The sequence below is a fragment of the Anolis sagrei genome, chromosome 7, assembly GCF_037176765.1.
Source record: "Anolis sagrei isolate rAnoSag1 chromosome 7, rAnoSag1.mat, whole genome shotgun sequence".
Classification (NCBI taxonomy): Eukaryota; Metazoa; Chordata; class Lepidosauria; order Squamata; family Dactyloidae; genus Anolis; species Anolis sagrei.
In genome coordinates, this window is record NC_090027.1 from 25,049,687 (window position 1) to 25,070,033 (window position 20,347).

Sequence of the window (20,347 nt, forward strand, 5' to 3'; positions counted from 1 at the left end):
GTCAAAAAAGCAGGCCAGGGATTTTAGAACTGGTAGAAACACGGCTGCCCCAGGTGTGAGAGGGCTCTGGCATCCTCCCAGCCAGTGCATGAGCAGCCAGGCATTATGGATGTTTCATGTGTGGGATGGAAGGACACCAAGCAAGGAATTGCTTAAAAAATCCAGTGAGGAGAAGTGGATCAGAGTGCCCTAACAAAGGAAAGGAGAAGCCCCAGCAGGCATAATCCCGATGGGCTGGAAGGGAGGGATTGAATGTGGCCAGAGAGGAAGACAACTGGGTGGCAGTTCCAAATCCTGGAGTGGAGTCAGGCGAGGATGATGGAGAACTGGGACAGCTGGCGGAAAACTTCCATGATCTACAGCGAGGATGCCCCAGCCACAGATCCGGAACTCTCAGGGCGCAGAGCTGCTGGTGAGTAATGATTGTGAAATGATGGTATTGCAGATTGTTCTAGCCCAGTGGTTCTCAACCTGTAGGTCCCCAGATGTTTTGGCCTTCAACTCCCAGAAATCCTAACAGCTAGTAAACTGGTTGGGATTTCTGGGAGTTGTAGGCCAAAACAGCTGGGGACTCACAGGTTGAGAACCACTGTTCTAGCCAATGTGGAGAAGAGAAAAGCTATGTCTCTGGAGGCTCTGGTGGATTGTGGGTGTACCAGATGTCTGATCTCCTCAGTAGTGACAGAGGAGCTGGAGTTAAAAGTAGAAAAGTTGGATTCGTACAATCAAGACTACTAAGAACGTCTGGAGAGGCCCTGCTCTCGGTCCCACCGGCCTCGCAAGCACGCCTGGTGGGGACGAGGGACAGGGCCTTCTCGGTGGTGGCCCCGCGACTTTGGAACTCTCTCCCTCTGGAGGCCAGAACCGCCCCATCCATCCTAACATTTAGGAAACGGGTAAAGACGTGGCTGTGGAATCAGGCCTTCGATGAATGAGACAACACCATAGGACCCTGGATGGAAGTTGATGTAGATCCATCTTAATAGGACGACTGACCACTATAGTTTTATATATAGTGTTTTTAAAGTTGTTTTTGTAATTGTGATATATGATATTTTAATGAGTGTATATGTTTTTTATGGCTGGAAACCAGGCTGAGTCCCTCAGTGAGGTTGAGAAGCTCGGTATAGAAAACTGTGAAATAAATATAAATAATTCCTCTATTGTGTTTACACAATTAGATGGGACCAAAGCAGGAGCTGCCCCAGTGAAGTACAAAACTAATTTCATGGCCATGAGAGTCGGAACCCATCAAGAAACCTTACAATTTGTGATGACCCCCAAAATCAGTATTCAGTGATACTGGGAATGGCTTGGCTAAGAAGTAGAATCCCCCAAGTAGACTGGAAGAGAGGGACTTTGATTTTTTTTTCCAGATGGGATGTATTCTCCCTCCTATTAAAAAACCCAGACCAGATAAAAACTGGTGCAGCAATACAACCAGTAGAGCAGGAGATAGACTTACTAACAAAAACTATCCCAGAGGCATATCATGACTTCCTCAATGTATTCAGTGATAAAGTAGCAGGGACATTACCCCCTCACAGGAAGACAGATTCTGCCATAAAAATAGACCCGCAAGCCAAGTTACCTAAGCCCAAGCTGTACGCCATGTCAGAAAGAGAAAAGGAAGCTTTAAGGGAATTTGTGGACACTAATCTTGCTCAGGGTTTTATTGAGCCTGCAAACTCTCCACTCGCTGCACCTGTGCTATTTAGGCAGAAGAATGATGGGGGACTGAAACTGTTTACAGATTTTTGCATGTTGAATGCTAATCGCACCACAAACAAGTACCCCTACTATTAACTAAGGACATGCTAGCTCACTTGTCCAAGGGGAAGATTTTTACTAAATTGAACTTACAGGAAGTGTATTTCAGGATTCGAATAAAAGAGGGAAATGAATGGAAAATAGCTTTTAACTGTCCCCTGGGCTAATTCCAATATAAAGTTTTGCCATTTGGGTTACCAGGAGCCCCCGGAAAATTCATGAAATTGATCAATGAAACATTGCACACCTTTCTGTACAAGGGATTTCTAGTTTACTTGGATTACATCCTTATAATTTCTGAAAATGTGGAAGACAACATTAAATTAGCCTGACAAGTGTTACAAAAGTTGAGAGAAGCACAGGTTTATGCTGAAAGGGTCTTTGAGTGAAATTAGCAATAGTTAAAGCCTTTAGCAACAAAGGAGAAATGTACCTCTCCCTGTAGAAAAGGAGCAGCACGGAGGAAAATGTTTTAAAAACATGTGGAGGTCATACAAAGTTCAAGGTTTTGGTTTTTTTTAAAGTCGCTATATTAGCGAGCTTACATAGGAAGTTGGTTTGTGGTTAAACGCAAAGTCTGCAGGTGCAAGAAGGTACTTTCCATCAAGATGTTGATGGGACAGGAAGAGTAAAGGTCAAAGTACTTTCCATGACAAAAATTTCTTGTTTACATGATGGTATAAAGGTTTGCAAAAAGTCAAGGAGGGGCGCGGCAGTCTGTGGGAGCACTTACAAAAGTGCTGTCTGTTCGCCTCATGCTGATCAGCTTGAATAAACTGTGTCTTACCTGAACCTATTGGACTCTGTGGATTTCTTCGAAAAGGGACCCTGCACCCTAAACCCATGAACCCTTACAATGCCACATTATCCAAATGTGAATTCCACAAATTTGAGCTGTTTACCTAGGATTCCATATCTCCCAGGAGGGGGTGAGGATGGACCCAAGCAAAGTACAAGATGTGCTAGATTGGGAAGTGACCCAAACAAGAAAACAACTCCAGAGTTTTCTGGAATTTGCCAACTTTTACAAAAGAATCTTGCCCAAATTGCTGTTCCCTTGACAGACTGACTAAAAACTAAAGGAAGAGGGGAGTCTGCCAAGGTGAGAGCTCCAAGGGCTCGATTAAATTGGACTTCTCAATGCCAAGAGGCTTTTGTAAAGTTGAAACAAATGTGCTAGCACACCCAGACCTGGAACAGCCCTTTGTGATCCAGTGTGATGCCTCAGATGTTGCATATGGAGCTATACTGTTTCAAAAGACACCAGAAAAGGGTTTAAAACCATGTGTTTATTTGTCCAAGAAGTTTTCAGACACTGAAAGGAGGTGGCCAGTGTATGAGATGTATTTGTAGTAAAAGGGTCACTGACGACAAGGAGACATATTTTAGAGGGGACAAATCACTCCTTCTAGGTGTGGACAGACCACAAGAACTTGAAATTGTTACACACACCCCACAAAATGAATGCAAAGCAGCTGCAATGGGCCAATTTTTTTAGGAGGCTTAACTTTATGCTAAAGTTTTCCCCGGGGGAAAACAAGTGTATGGCAAATGCTCTCTCACGTATGCCTCAGCATAAGAGTCAACCACAAGAGGACATTGGGACAATTTTCATGGAAAATCAATTAGGGCTAGTAGTTAACACGTGGTCCTAGGCAGCCCCTCTAGGGAACCTGGCCAGGGCTTCCTCAGAATGGGAAGAGCCTTTTTAAGTTCAGTATAATTCTGACCCCTGGTTGCAGGATCATGCAACTGAAATCATAGAGAAAGGGGGCTTGTGGTACTACAAGGAGAAGTTATATGTTCCAGGAAAATTGGGGGGGGGGGGGCAAGACCCTACAATTACTGGAATGAGATGTTTTCCTGTGCTTTTGACTAGGCAATTCCCTAGATAGCTGGCCCTAGCTAGGATCCAAAAATCTTGTCCTCACACTTTACTATTGTTGTATTCAAAGCTATAATGATTAATTGCTCTTATCCTTATTGCTGTTGTATGATATATACACTTTATCCTCTATTGTTGTTGCATCAGTACGCCCACCCACAACGAGAAACTGAATTTTGCTATTGGTTGTTGGTTCTGATGTTTGTTTTATATATTGCTTAATGTTGTTTTTATTTTGTTTTATATGTTTTTGTTATTATCTTGTTATGCATTTTAATGAGTTACCTTTTAACTGTATTGCTGGGCTTAGTTCTATGTAAGCTGCCCCGAGTCCCTTTGGGGAGATGGAGGTGGGGTATAAAATAAAGGTGTTGTTGTTGTTGTTGTTGTTAGAATGTGTAATGTGTGCCAAATCCAAGCAGTGCATGGAGAAGCCTATGAGACTTTTACAGACAGTGGCTGACCCATGTAAACCTTGGAAACAAATTGCAATTGATTTTGTAGTCAAACTACAGTTTTCTGTTCTCTCTCCTGTGGTTATGGGGCTTCTTTTCCTTTTTAGGGGGGCATCATGTCAGGACATGAATCAAAGCTTGGAAGAACAAGCATTTGACTCCTGCACCTGCCAACATACCTGAAGCAAGGTCGGCATTAACAAACAAACCTGGAGGAGGACAGCAGTCCTGTGAAGAAGTGATAATCAGGAGAAATTGTTCACAGGAGATGGAGAAGGGTCTGGAAGGGGAGGAGGGAAGAGCAGTATAAAAGGGATTGAAGATACAAGGGGAAATTAGTAGTGTTATTTTCTTTCTCGGGTGTGTAGTAGCAATGAAGCTAGCTGCATCCACCTGGAGTGTGAGTACTGGTTAATTGCTAGAAACTACCAGCAGAAGCTGACACCTGGGTAGAAAATAAATCAAATGCATTTAATCAAGTCCACTTTATTAGATCAGGATATACTATTTTTCTCTTTAAAAAGACACCTTACATTTTATTTTCTGAGACACGAACCATTCAAGGCCTCTCAGAACAAACCGTAATTCAGGTTCTGAACCCATCAGACGGTACATATTATTTCTATAATGATCTCAAACTGACGGAATTGGAACATTTTTAAACAGGGACGGAACATAGATTATATTTAGAACAATTACAGTGTACATGTCAGGTGTCCCGTCTCATTTCATTGCCAAAGCAACCCATTAGTCCTTTATGACCATTTTGCAGGAAATATACTCAAAAGCACAATTGGCACAAAGAAAGGGGTCTTGGGGGTTGTACAAGAGGCACCAAAAGTCACAGACAGGTAGGCAAAGCTTGTTCACCCCTCCTCAGAGATTACAAACAATGCTCGCTTATCTTCCAAAGGCATGTTGACCAACAGAAGAAGATTGATCCCCAAGGAATCAATGGAACTTATCTATATCTTGGCCTTATTTTCCCTTATTGGAAGATCCCAAAACGCTCCCAAATTATCCCAAATGGGTGGCTGAGAAAGTGTGACTCCTTTGTTTTTTGATGAACACATACCACATTCTGCATACACAATGTAAGTAAAAATGGCTTTCAGGATACGTCTCTTTGAGTCTCCTTCAGAAGAGTTAAAATGGGATATAAATATAGGAGTATTAGTAATAATTATATGTATGTGCATTTTGCATTTGGGTCCTGTTTCTAAGAGGTAGCTGTGTATGTGTGTGTGGATGTGTGTGTATACATATATGGAAACCTCTTAGATCTATTCACATAATAAAAGTAAAAATATGTATGTGTGAATGTTGCTGGGGTGTCCCTTGTTGTAGTAGAGCCTGCGGGTAATGATGCTACCAGTAGTGTGGACACTAGAAGGGGTAAACGGGTTACTCGGGAGCAGGAGTCTGATGAGGAGCAACAAAAAAAGAGGATCCGGGATATACTTAATGCTCCCACAGATGAGGAATCATTCTTGGATTTCTCTGGGGACGATGGCTCAACAAGCGAGGAGGAGGAAGGAAACATCATGGATTGGTCTAAGGGAAGGAAAAGGATTACTCGGGAGCAGGAGTCAGACGAGGAACAACAAAGGAAGAGGACCCACAGTGCACCCACAGATGAGGAGTCATTCTTGGGTTTCTCTGAAGGTGATGGGATAGTGAGTGATGAAGATGGAGATGACACATTGGACTGGACTAAGGTACAAGAGGTACAAGCAGTATGTGCGGAGCCGACGTCGAGTGATACATTTGTGGGGTTCTCTGGTAATGAGGACTGGCAATCGGGGAATACGGCTGAGTCTTGGGGGGACCTAAGTCTTGACAAAAGATGGAGAAGTTGGGGGGATGGGAGTAGGAGTTCACGTGTGGAATCAAGAACAGCTGCAAGGGATAATGACGGGGCGGAGGTCAGTTCATCTTCTGATGATGATGTGTAAGATAAAAGTATGCTCTGAAATGGGGACTCTTCGCAGAAGGCAAGGTGTTGGTTTGTGCATTGGGTTCTTGTCACTGCCTATTTTGTGTTGGTTTTGGGTCATTGATCTACAGGTTCGTGTGTGTTTTCGACTTGGCTTGGATTCCCGTGAGTGCTGACTTCTCCTATCCTTGACTTCGGACCGGTTTGACTACAACGCTGACTACGTGGACTTTAGGACTTCGCTACTTTAGGAATTCGGCTTACTTCTTTTGACTACGCTTTCTTCCCTGTGGCCCTTTTGTTTGTTAACTGTTTACTTGCTGTGCTATTTTGGGGAATTTTTGGAGCGCTTTGTTACAATCTGGTTCTTTTCTCTGGATAATCCGGATTATTGCTTCAGTTTTCTCTTTTGAATCAGGACTGGTTTTCACTTTTGAGTCTGGCCAGAGACACTGAGTTAAGTGTCTCTGCGCCCTTTTTCTTTGCTTAATAAACTTTGTTTTGGAACTAATTCTGAGTCTGGCCCTTTAAGGCGACAGCCCTTACACAGACAAGCTCCCATCTCCACAAACAGCTATAATTCCCACAACTCAAGAGATACTGAATGTCAAGGACATTGCAAGTTATAGTGCGTGCCATGAATATGTACAAGAGCCCTGCCAACGTCCTCCACCAACACCATACTGCCCACCCCACAAGTGAAGGCTTTCACACGGGGACAATTTCACCCTAGATTTCATGTGTTTCCTCCACCACAGACATCCCTGTGTTTCTTAGTTTTTTAGTGTGCAATTTGCATGACCCCACCCACTTAACCCTTTCTTATTCTTTTCTATGGCACACAGCAAACAAAGAATTCATCAGCAACTGAAAATACTAGAGACGTTTGGGGAAAATTCACTATGATTTATATGGGTTGTAAGTACTGGAATTTATAGTTCACCTGCAATCTAAGAGCTGCACTCAGAACTCCACCAATGATGGATGCATACCTGATATGCTCAAATTTGAATATTGGTGGATTTGGAGGGGAATTGGCCTAGACATTTGGGAGTTGTAGGTACTGGGATTTATAGTTCACCTGCAATCAAGGAGCGACAAATTTGGCACACAGAACATGACCAGCAAAAAATACTGGAGGCTTTTGGGGGAAATTCGCTTTGATGTATCTATTCAGTTTTCTCGTATTTATTTACTGTATTGTTTGAAGTGTTTTAATTAGAGTGTGATCAAGTTTTATCAAGCCTTTTTGTTTGGTTTGGCATTGTGATATGGCCTAAGGGCTAATCAATAAAATTTACTACTAGTAGTACTTTTATTTGGGGGAGTTGCAGTTCACCTCCATCCAGACAGCACTGTGAACCCAAACACTGATGGATCTGGACCAAAGTTGGCACACAGAGCCAATATGCCAAAATTTGATCATTAGAGGGGTTTGGGGGAACCGACCTTCCTTTCTGGGAGTTGTAGTTCACCCGCAACCAGAGAAAATGTGACCTCCACTGATGATGGATCTGGACCAACCTTGATACACAGAACCCCCATGACTAACTCAACCTACTGGAGGTGTTTGAGGGGAACCGACTCACCCACATGGGAATTGTAGTTCACTCACAACCAAATTGACTTTTTCAAATAATGTGGGCAAAGCTTGTATGTGTGTGTGTGAAGGCCATTTTACTGTATTTTATTTCTGTTTTTACCATACAATTATTTTTGTATTGCTCTTTTAAAACTTGTCTAGTGTGAATTGTTGGCCGCCTTGAGTCCCCACGGGGAGAAAGGTGGAGTATAAATAAAGTGAATAATAATAATAAATCCAAAATCTGGGAAGAATAATTCAAAATCTAATTCCATTCCAAAGTATTTTGGAAAATCAATCAGTAACAGATATGTAACTGATTCATTGAGTTCACTGCAATTGGGACCAACAATATTGGATTAAAGCTCTTGAATTTGAAGGTATCTCCAGATCTGGACTTCTCCATTCAGTTCAGAAGGATGACAGCGACAAGGGACTGTTCACTGAGGTGTTGGATGGGATGCCTCATTCATGCGCAATGCAATGTTTGAAGCTGCCACCATCAAAGGGAGGGCCATGTGTGTAGGAACTATGCTTTGCTGGTGCACCACCAATGAAGGAGTTTAGGGAGCACCAATCGAAGACTCACTTTCCCTTGGCACCTTTTTGAGAGTCTTGCATCAATGTGTTGTCGAAGGCTTTCATGCCTAGAATCACTGGGTTGCTATAAGTTTTCCAGGCTGTCAGCAGCATTCTCTCCTGGTGTTTCGCCTACATATGTGGCTAATGGCATCTTCAGAGTGTATATACCTGTGGAATAATATCCAAGGTGGGAGAAAGAACCTTTGTCTATTACAGCAAATGTGAATGTTGGAATTAGCAATCTTGATTAGCACTGAATAGCCTTGCAGCTGCAAAGGTAAGGGTATCTGCATAGAGGTAGCCTGGCCATTGTTGCCTGGAGACATCCTGTGTGTTAACTGGCACTTGATTGCTTATTGTCTGGAGTTCTCCTATTTCTGAGTGGTGTTCCTTATTTACTGCCTTGATCCTGTGTTTTTTTTAAATACAAGTAAACAACTAAGTGCCAGTGAAAACTTCCCAAACAGAGGGTGCCTCCAGGCAACAACAGCCTGGCTACCTCTATGCCAGTAGTTCTCAACCTGTGGGTCCCCAGGTGTTTTAGCCTACAACTCCCAGAAATCAGTTTACCAGCTGTTAGGATTTCTGGGAGTTGAAGGCCAAAACATCTGGGGACCCACAGGTTGAGAACCACTGCTCTATGCAGATACCTTCACTAATTGACTTTGCAAACTTCATGGCTACTTAATGCTAACTACAACATTCAACTTGCATTAACTAGCTATGGGTTTTTTTCTCCCACCCTGGACATTATTCCACAGGGGTGTGTGTGTGCACCTACACTCCTCTTGCCTCATTTCCAACAGACCTTCTGAAGATGCCATCAGCTACAGATACAGGCCAAACATCAGGAGAGAATGCTGCTGGAACATGGCCAGACAGCCTGGAAAACTCACAGCAACCCAATCTTAAATCACCTCCATCTGTAATCAAGTTCCAGTTGCACCAAACCAAGAACGCAAGACTGCTCTGAGAGTATAGTAACGAGGCCAGTTTCACTATTGAGGTGGCATCTGCTACATCAGTGGTTCTCAACCTGGGGTCCCCAGATGTTTTTGGCCTACAACTCCCAGAAATCCTAGCCAGTTTACCAGCTGTTAGGATTTCTGGGAGTTGGAGGCCAAAAACATCTGGGGACCCCAGGTTGAGAACCACTGTGCTACATCCTTGTGCAAGCCACTTTCATAGCATTGCATTGGGTATTGGTCCCACCTGTGCCCGTGTCCCATTCCATCCCCACAGTAGCTGGACAGTTGAATGGTTGGCCAAACCAGCCAGTCCTTGTCCCCGCTTATACAAGGGAGCTTTATGTTTCAGCTGCATGAAGCACACCTTCTCTTTCATGCACACACATTCCACTGTTTTGGTTTAAAACCAACAAAAGGTGTCCTATTTGGTCAAATGATGTTGTTCCATTTCTCCATCCTGTTTTAGTCTTCAATAGTTGCCACTGACATAAAGCATATTTCTGCACACCACACAATGAGTTTTTGTTGGTTATGGACTTATGTTCTGGCACTCTGTTATATTTTGGTGGAACCTCCCTAACTGGGGGATATTATTGGGCTGAACTGGCCCAGAGTCCACAACACATTGCAACATGGCCTCCATTCATCTCCATCCTGAGAGTCCCAGGCAAGTATGGCTTTGGATGAATGCAGTGCTCTTGTGTTTGGGCCATTGCAACCCATTGTCCCAAAGAGAAGAAGGCAATAACAAGAGGCACCGCCCAGGATGGCTATAGTGAATTGGGTGAGTCTTGGCCCAGAGAAGTGGCTGCTTCCTCAATAGTCAGGGAAACGAGGGGGCTCCATGACAGACAACAACAACATTGCAACCATTGCGCACATAGGAAAGGAGCGCCGCACAAAGAGGTGTGGCCCTTCCAAAACAAGACAAGAATCAAAGTGGAGGACTCTCGGATGAAGCTGTTTGAGCAGCCAAAGTCTGCAGGAGATGTCACAAAAAGCAGGATGGAGTCCGAGAGCTGTGTCGTGATGAAGAAAGAACAGCCTCATTGGTCTTGGACCATGACATCTCCGGCCGGATGGATTAGGACAATGTGTTGGAATGGAAGCTGAGGCTCTCAGAGATGGTCTTGGTGTCACTGCGGGGGGAGCTGTTGGAGGCCAGGTCGACCGAGAGGCGCTTCCTCGTCCCTCTGCCATTGCCATCCTCCTCCTCCTCCTCCTCCGGCTCCTCCTCAGGGATCCCGGCCACGGAGGAGACGGTGGTCTCCATGCGGCTGATCTTGTACATGCTGCTCTGCGTCTGGAGGAACCGGGCCGACTTCATCTCCAGGCCTTCGTATTCACTGGCGCTGATGAAGGGGCACCATCGGAAGGCACGCTTGAAGCCCATGCGGAACCTGGGAAGGGATGGCAGTGGGGAGAGAGGCACACAACCACACCTTAGTAGCCCTGAGCTTGGACCCTATTCAACTCTATCAGTGCTTACCATGGTGGGACCTATTCAACCCTATTAACACTGAACTTGGGCCTATTAGTGCTTACCCTATTCAACTCTATTAATCCATAGATATTAGAATGGACCCTATTAGTACTTATCTTGAACTCTATTATACCCTATTAATGCTTAGTTTGGACCCTATTAAACCCTATTAGTGTAGATCTTATCAAACCCTAATAGCAATTAGCATAGACCCTATTAAACACTATTAGTGCTTACCTTGGACCCCATTAAACCCTATTATTGCTTATCTTTGACCCTACTAATCCCTATTAGTACTTACCTTGGACCCTATTAAACCCTATTAACACTTAGCTTGGACCTTATTAATCCCTATGAGTGATTCGCCTGGACACTATTAAATCCTATTGCTTAGCTTGGAGCCTATTAAACCCTCTTAGTGCTTGCCTTGGCCAAAGGGTAGACTCCACTGCCTTAGGCAACACCAAGGAGAGCTCCAGTCAGCCTTACCTGTCATTGAGGCAGCAGTAGATGATGGGGTTGTACATGGTGGAGCTCATGGCCAGCCACAGGATGGCCAGATAGACCTGCTGGATGTAGCGATGCTGGTACCACTCCTCATGGAAGAACTGCAGGAGGAAGTAGACGTTGAAGGGCAGCCAGCAGACTGCAAAGGTGCAAACCACCACGATCATCATCTTGACCACCTGTTGGGAGGGAGAGCCACATGAGGTCATGGCCAACTGGCAGGATCAAGGACAAGGAGGTAAAAGCCCTGTCCGTCCACACCATTGGAACGGTGGAAGGTCAGGGCAGCATTTAGCGGCAAGTAATCCTGGAACAAGGGCTGCAATACTGAGCCCATCTTGTTGCAATACAGGGATCGTCTTGTTGCAAGACTGAGACCATCTTGTTGATCTACTGGTCCATCTTGTTGCAACAGAGGGCCTATCTTGCTGCACTATAAAGCTCACCTTACTGCAAGACTGGCTCCATCTTGTTGCAACTATAATAATAATAATAATAATAATAATAATAATTAGCTGTACCCGCCATGCGTTGCTGTGGCCAACCTTCCATCCCTCTTTCTCTCCTTCTTTCCCTCCTTCCCTTTTCTTTTTTCCTTCTCTCCTTTCTTCCTTCTCTACCTCTTTCCTTCCTCCCTTTTTCTTTTCCTTCCCTTTCTCTTTCTTCCTTCTCTGCCTCTTTCCTTCCTTCCTTTGCTTTTTGCTTCCATCCTTCCTTTCATCTTTCCTTCCTTCCCTTCCTCTTTTTTTCTCTTCTTCCTTCGCTCCCTCTTTGCTTCCTTTTATTTTTTCTTTCCTTCTCTCCTTCCTTCTTTCTCTACCCATTTCTTTCTATCCCTCTTCTTTTCCTCTTTCTCTCCTTTCTTCCTTCTCTACCTCTTTCCTTCCTTCCTTCCTTCCTTCCTTCCTTCCTTCCTTCCTTCCTTCCTTCCTTCCCTCCTTCCTTTGCTCTTTGCTTCCATGCTTCCATGCTTCCATGCTTCCATGCTTCCATGCTTCCTTCCTTCCTTCCTTCCTTCCTTCCTTCCTTCCTTCCTTCCTTCCTTCCTTCCCTCCCTCCCTCCCTCCCTCTTCCCTTTTTTCTGTATGTCATTTATCTTTTCGTCATTTATCTTTGGGTGGGGGGGGGGGGTTAAGTCCTTTCCACTGTTCTTTTTTTGGGGGGGGGGAGTTATGAGTGATGGTCTGTTAGCGTTGCTGTGGTCAACCTTCTCTCCCCTTTTCTCTCTCTCCTTCCTTCCTTCCCTCCCTCTTTCCTTCGTTCCTTCCTTTTTTCTTTCCTTCTCTCTTTCCTCACTCCCCCATTTTCTTTACCTCCTTTCTATCCTTGAATCTATCCAGTGGTTTTTGGGTTCTGTTAATCCCACAAACGAACATTACATTTTTATTTATATAGATTATTATTAAACACTCAGTATTTGATCCCACAGACCCAGGGTGATGCAAGTGGGGCAGTTAAGCAGTGGAACTCTCTCTCTGCCCCAGAAGGGAGTATGGTGGCAGCTCCTTCTATGGAGGCTTTGAAACAGAGGCTGGATGGCCATCTGTCAGGGTGCTTTGAAGGTGATTTTCCTGCTTCTTGCAAAGGGGGTTGGACTGGATGATGGCCCACGAGATCTCTTCCAACTCAAGGTTTCTATGATTCTAAGTGCATTCATTCCCCAGTGATGCCCCTTGAGACAGAGCAGGGGAGACCCCTTTGGAGCCACGCACCTTGCGCTTGGCAGAGACCTGTTCCTGGTACCGGTCGGAGGAGTCACCCGGGATCCCGCCTGCCCAGAGGGTGATGCCCACCTCCGTGTAGACGCTGCCGATAATTCCCAGTGGGAGAATGTAGCTCAGGACGGTCACGCAGCCGTGATATCTGCAAGAAGAGGCCGAGCGTTACGTGTTGGGGACTCAACACTGTGCAATTTGTCCCAGGTTGACCACAGAATCCTCGAGATGGAAGTCCAACCCCCTTCTCTAGGAATCTATGGCTCAAGCATCATGTGCAAGATGTGGCAGATGAGGCTCCAAATGGGTCACTTTGGGGCTTTCCTTGCACTGTTGCGAACATGTCGGTCTGCTGCTGCTCCGTGCCATCTGTCCCCACTTTTATTTTCTCTTTCTCTCCTCTGCCTCTCTTTCAGCAAAGGATGGGCACCAATTGCTCCAAAGAAAGTCAGAATTTATCGGTTGCAAGCAATGCTGGCGCCATGAGCTGTCCTCTGCCGAAATGTTATCTGATTTAAACTTTTTGGTGTTCTTCCCTATAGTGGTAGCTGTTTGGCTATGGGCTGCTGACTTCGCTGACAGTATAGTCCACTTTTGGTGTGACAATGCGGCCACTGTTCAGGTCATCAATTCAATGACATCACGATCACCAAGAACAATGCATTTGGTTCAAGCATTTGTTCTGCAGTGCCTCAGATACAATATTGTGTTTTTTGTTCATCACGTTGCGGGAGTAGATAATGCTCTCTCCCGCCAACAGATGGATCGGTCCAGGGAGCTCGCTCCACAAGCATCTGTGTCCCCCCTCGGTGATGCCTTACAGCCTATGGAGCCTTGGCGGGGTGAGGTTAATCAGGCCATCGGAATCACTCTAGCTAACAACACCAGAGCGAGTTACCGTAAGTCTGTAGAGGAATTTGAGTTCTTCTGGTCTACACATAACCTTGGCAATCCTTGACCTATTCCAGTAGAGCAAATTCTTCATTTTTGTGTTTTCTTACACAGCAAAGGTTTGGTCCCCGCCACAATCAGGAATAAATTGTCCACATTAGCATTTGCCTCACAAGCACAAGAGTACCCAAATCCAACCAAGAGTTTCAGGGTTCGTAAGATATTAGAAGAGTGGTCTCGGAAGCGTGGAACAGTAAAAGATACTCGGGTGCCACTGGGGCCAGCCACCTTGAAGGGTTTGGCAAATGTTTGCCCTGGGATTTGTCATACTCACTTTGAGGCCTTGCTTTTCTATGCTGGAGCTCTGACTACTTTCTTTGGGGCCATGCAGATAAGCGAATTAGTGGTAAAATCATGCAGAGGTTGCTCGGGTAGGGCGCTGATGATGCAGGACCTGGAATTAGGGCCAGAACAGGCAATCCTGCATATTCACTATTCCAAAACGGATCAAACAGGTAAGGGAACTAAAGTGCAGTTAGTTACCTCTGCAGAGGTGACCTTGTGCCCAGTGAGAGCCCTTCATTGATGCATAGAGGTAAGGGGGAAGAGACTCAGGTATCCATTTAGGCATGCGGACTCCCTCCCTCTTACAAAATATCAATTCTGGAAAGTTACTTCAAAGGCCCTAAAAGTTTTGGTCTTGGGTGGGGTCAATTCTGGACTCTACGGCAGTGGCCATGGGATTTAAAGACCAAGATGTTCAGCACATTGAGAGATGGCACTCAAATGCATATTGGCGTTATGTACGATCATTCCCAACAACAACTCAGTGATGATTGACCCCCTTCTTTTGTGTAGTTCACATCTGCAGATTGCTTCTGGGGCTATAGTTTGGTTTTCTGGGTGGATAAACATGCCTGTCCGCGTTACCTTGGGATCCAGTTGGGTTTGAGCAACCTAGTTATAGTTGAATGGTGGGGTAGAAGTGGACTCTGATGGGGGGGCCTTCTACCAATATTATTCAAGGAGAGGTGGGGACCTCCTCCTGATATGTTAATTGTACAGGGTGCGGCAGCATAACTTCCTTTTTTAAAATGCGCACCATTCAGTCGATTGAAGACGTAGTGGAGCGTTAGTGGTCTCGTCCGAGAGGCGGGAGTATAAAGTTTTGTCCTGACACAGTTCAGTCGCCATCATGCGTTGGAACACTGAGGAGCGTGCTTTTGCTGTTGAGGCCTACTTTTCGAGCAAATTTGGAGTGGCCGGCCCGCTCTCCTGATTTGGCCCCTTGTGATTTTTTTTCTATGGAGTTTTTTGAAATCCCATGTTTATGTGAACCATCCAAGGACCCTACAAGATTTGAAGACCAACATCCAGGAAGAAATTGCCAACATAACGCCTGCTATGCTGGCAAGAGTCATGACAAACACCAGAAATTGGTTTACTCAGTGTATGGAGAATGAGGGACATCACCTACCTAATTTGATCTTTAAAACTATGTAAAACAAAACTTTAGGTATGCGCCTACATTATAATTTTTTTAAAAAAATTCTGATTCATACAATGGGTTTTATTAAGTTTTGAAAAAAGGAAGTTATGCTGCCTGTACATTTGGGGGGCAATGATTTGGGTCTGTTAAAGGGAAAGGCACAAATTCTTCAAGCCCAGAAAGATTTCAATCTTAACAGGCAACAGTGCCCTGGAGTTCTGACTGCCTTGTTGGCACTGTTGCTACGATTGCAGTGGCTAAGGGATTGTGATCCCAAGAAACTCGATTTAGCCCGGTGGAATGTCAATTGGGGAATGAAAACTGCCACGGGACAGACTGGGGGCTGTTTAGTCCTGCACCGCGAAATTGTGCTCAAATGGCAGGAGTTGTTCAGGCTCGATGGAGTTCACCTCTTGGATGAGGGGAATGTTTCATTTGTGAGAGATTTGAAAGAGGGAATAAAGGAGATGTTGGCCAGCCTAGTGGGGAAAAGGGACTAGTCAGATGCCTGCCCCTTTTAGTGGCATGTTAAAGGTTAAATATGGTAAACACCGTGGCACCCCCGACTTAGGGTGTGAAGGGTGGACTCCCACAAAAGTCCCCATAAGTTTTCATAAAATGGGGGCTGCCCTTGGGGCTGGATTGAGGGTTCCCACTCTTGAAAATCTCTGAGGTTTGGGAGGATGGCCTCCAACTATGATCAGCCGAGAGGTGCAGACAAAGAATTTTGGTTGGCTTGCGAGATCCTTGGTGCACGCATGTCCTTGGAGTTGATCAGAGGGAGTGACACCTGGCCCAAAGACTAGGCTCAGTAGGTGGCCATTAAGCCATGAGTCAACGTTTTGCATTTTTACAATTTTTTCCCTCTACAGGTCATTACAAGTTCTTTCAATAAATAGGTCAGAAAATGGCCCTTTAGATCCATTTTATTGTGTCTGACATTATTTCATGGTGGGAGTTCAAACCATGGGGGTAATAAGAAAGGCTTTCATTCACAGGCTTTCAATCAATCCATTGAAAAGAAAATTGAGTGCAGAGAAAGCCAAAACGTGAACAAAATTTCAAACAAAAGAAATGTGCTGCACCTTGCCATGATCATCCAAGTGGCACGTGGTGCGTCTTCCTTAGCAATAAAAGGCAGCAAAGAGGAGTCCTTACAGACCCAAAAACACACTGGTGTCATTGAAAGGAGAGCGGCTTCGAAGCACCTGCACATTGATGCCGCTCGCCGCATTCAACTCTGGAGCAGCAGCGCTTCATCGCCTCGCTTGGCATTCATGGAAAGGCACCGAAAACGTGCACCTTTGTTGGAAAGCCAGGAACAAAAAGGACGCAATTGCAAAGCAGGGAGCCACCTGCCTCTTAAGGCAAAATAATGACATTGGAAGACTTTGAAGAACAAGGGTGCAAAGAGAAACCACAATGGCAAAATAAAAGGGAGGCTGAGTTCATTGCAAGCATTGTGCTCAATGGGTTGATGAAACGGGTCTTGGCTTTTAGAGCGCTACATCAACACTGTATAATGAAGGCAGCCTGACACCAAGTTAACAGTGCGATGAGATCCTGGGAACTGGAGTTTACCCTCTCTGCAAAGGAAGACTTTGCAAAACTGCCACTCCCGGGATTCCATAGCAAGGTGCCATGGCATCTGAAGCGATGCCAAACTGCATCCATTCATCCCATAGTATGGATGCACCCTTCATGAAATACTCAAGCCACTGCATCATAGCCTCCTCTGCCAAAGAAGGCTGGAGCCTGATCAGACGACAGCAAAGCCAGATTGGACAGAGCAAAAGAGCCACTCAGTTGGAGGGAGAACCATATTTTCAGATTATTTTGAAAACAGACCTCCAGGAGATTTAATCAGAAAAGATCTCCAAGTAAGGAATCATAGCATTATAGAGTTGTGAGGGACCCCCAAAGGGCATCTAGTTTGACCCTATTCTCTTCCATGCATCCCCAGCAGCAGGCTTCCCCAGCGAAGGAGACCCGGCCACCTCTTTGGGCAATTGGTCTCTTTGCTGGACTGCTCTGATTGCCAAGAAGTCCCTTTGAATGTTCAACCAAAATCTGCACGATGAGATATTAGACCTACTAGTCCTGCCCTCCAGGCCAGGCCCAATCCTCTTAACTACTCTATCACAGAGTCTTTGATTCTTGGAAGGGGTCTCCAAAGGCCATCTAGTCCAATGCCCTCCTCCAAGCAGGACCTCCAGCTAAAGCATCAAGTATCGATGTTGCCTTTGTGTACAATGGTGTCTCCTTTTCAGGAGTTTTTTCAGCAGAGGCTGGATGACCATCTGTTGGGAAGGACTGCACTCTGTCTTACTGTCTGGCAGAAGGAGTTGGATTGGTTGGTCTTTGGGAGTCCTTCCAACTATATTATTCTATCCACTTCTTTGGGGGACATCCAGGGGTTTGCATTACTCGGAGAGGAGCGGAGAGATGGTCAGTAAGAAGGTAGGTAATTCTAGAATCCCAGAGTTGGATGGGACCCCTTGATGCCATCTAGTCTGGCCCTTTTCTGCTTAATGCAGGATCTCCAGCTGAAGCATCCCCAGTAAGTATTAACCCACTTCTTTTTGGGGACATCCATAGATGAATGTGGCCTATGGCCAATTTCTCTTGTCCAGTTGCTTGTACATGCCACTTGCACATTGCACATTGCACAATGCATGCATTTAATCCAAGGGGTCTTTTAGGAAAGAGGATACCGTATTGACTTGAGTCTCATGCCCCATCAAATCTAATGTGTACCTCAATTAACAAGGAATTTAACAGAGTAATAAAAAGTCAAAACTCTAACTTCTCCCAGGACTCACAGTTAAAACTTGGAGGTTTGACTCAGCTATACTTCTTGTTTATTTTCTGCTTTTTTTCTGGGTCCTTTCTTGCCTTGTCTTCCATACACCTGTGGCAAGGTGTCTTCAACTTGAAACTTGCAGCACCAACTTCTAAGGTGTGCCAACATGTTTCGCTTCCTTGCTCCTCTCAGCACCTTCTGCCGAATGGCTGGCTTCAAGGAAGCTGCTGGATCTGGCTATGAGGCCCTCAAAAGGAAAGAGCTACCTAAACGAAATGCAAAGATACAGAATAGGGGACGATGCCTGGCTCGAGAGCAGTACATGTGAAAAAGATCTTGGAGTCCTCATGGATAACAAGTTAAACATGAGCCAACAATGTGGTGTGGTGGCAAAAAAGCCAATGGGATTTTGGGCTGCATCAATAGGAGCATAGTGTCTAGATCTAGGGAAGTTATGCTACCCATTCTCTATTCTGCCTTGGTTAGACCACACCTGGAATATTGTGTCCAATTCTGGGCACCACAATTGAAAAGAGATGTTGACAAGCTGGAATGTCTCCAGAGGAGGGCATTGAAAATGATCAAGGGTCTGGAGAACAAGCCCTATGAGGCGCGGTTTAAAGAGCTGGGCATGTTTAGCCTGAAGAAGAGAAGGCTGAGAGGAGATATGATAGCCATGTATAAATATGTGAGAGGAAGTCACAGGGAGGAGGAAATTAACTTGTTTTCTGCTTCTCTGGAGACTAGGACGCAGAACAATGGCTTCAAACTACAAGAAAGGAGATTCCATCTGAACATGAGGAAGAACTTCCTGACTGTGAGAGCCGGTAAGCAGTGGAACTCTCTAAGCGTAGTGGAGGCTTCCTCTTTGGAAGCTTTTAAACAGAGGCTGGATAGCCATCTGTCAGGGGTGCTTTGAATGCAACATTCCTGCTTCTTGGCAGGGGATTGGACTAGATGGCCCATGAGGTCTCTTCCAACTCTATGATTCTATGATATGGTTCCCTCCCATAAACTAGACAATAAAGAACTGAACCTCTCTGAACTAAGGGACGCTGAATTAGATAAAATAGTAAACTCTCTGCGAGGGCATAACAATGTGCATTGCAGTTGCTGCATGCCTGGCATTCCTTCTTTGGAAACAAAAGAGTTAGGGCATTAAAGCTTCCAGGGATGGAAAGGCAAGCGTCAGTGTGTATCTTTACTATAGACTGAATCCACTTGAACTGCCTTGGTTCACTGCTATGGAGTCATGGGGGTTTAGTTTGACAAGAACTTGAGCCTTCTCTTGATGTCTCACCAAGCTACAAATCCCAGGATGGCATAGCATTGAGTCAATGCAACTAAATGAGATATGAGGTTCCTCAAAGAGGAGCTCCTGAAGCAGCTTCCATTTTTGATTTGGCTCAGCACTATGAGGACTGTATGACGTGAATCTAATGCACATTCTGATTTTGGGGAGGTCATTGAGCTGAAAAATGTGAGCACTGCATTCAAGATGTTCTGCCGCGCACTGGGCCTGCAAAACTTGTCTTTTGAATAGGACGTGCACTTTGTGCCCAGCGGGAAGCCAGGGCGCCTCGAAAGAGAGGCCCTCAAGGTTTTTTCTGTACAAGTGTTAGATGCTTGAAAGGTTTAACAAAGTCCTTTATTATTGAACAAATTAAACAAATACTTCCCAGATTTTCAATGAGTCAAACAAATGCTTCTTAACTTGTCTACAATGGACAGGCACCTTGCTTGGAGAACTATTTCTTTCTTTAACAAGGAAAACCCTTTTTTAACCTCTCCCAGGCTGTATATTATCTAAGCTTTGCTGATGTGGGTCCTACTACTGGATCCAAACTGCTTCTTGGGCATCGAGTAGACCTACCAGTCAAGGCTTGTAGATTCTCCATCTGGAGTTCTTTGGGTCTGTAAAACTGTTTTCCTCGGAATTTCTTCAGAAACCTTTCAGGGCTGTTTCCCTCAGATGCTGTAAGGCTGAGAGGCTGTAAGCTCCCAGCCAAAGCTTTGGGACTTTCCCCCCGGAAATTCCCCGGAAATTCTTAAGAAATGAAGCTTTTCTGCAGGTGCAGCTGGTCCACGTCCTATAGCTTAGTTTCCTTCTGTAAAACTGAACTAAAAATGGCTCCCTCTCCTCCCCAGATCCCTGGGGAAAGGGGCAGAACCAAACACAACAATGATAGACAGGTGGTTAGCCCTATGACTGCAAACCAAGGGAAGTCACCTTTTTGCAAAACCCCTGAAACCTTGGAATGCATGCAAACATTAAATAGAA

At 45.1% G+C, this 20,347-nt stretch overlaps 1 protein-coding gene across 1 annotated transcript in view; it reads right to left on the reverse strand.

The window, feature by feature from the left end:
* Window positions 1–4,580: 4,580 nt before the first annotated feature.
* The window catches only part of TACR1 (tachykinin receptor 1), a 65,017-nt gene continuing 49,250 nt past the window's right edge, over window positions 4,581–20,347 (reverse strand). The window contains exons 3-5 of the mRNA XM_060787137.2: window positions 12,881–13,031; window positions 11,151–11,347; window positions 4,581–10,578 (exon numbers count right to left, since the gene is read on the reverse strand). Coding sequence (XP_060643120.2) covers window positions 10,263–10,578; window positions 11,151–11,347; window positions 12,881–13,031 — 664 coding nt within the window. The 3' untranslated portion in view covers window positions 4,581–10,262. The remainder of the gene's footprint in view (window positions 10,579–11,150; window positions 11,348–12,880; window positions 13,032–20,347) is intronic.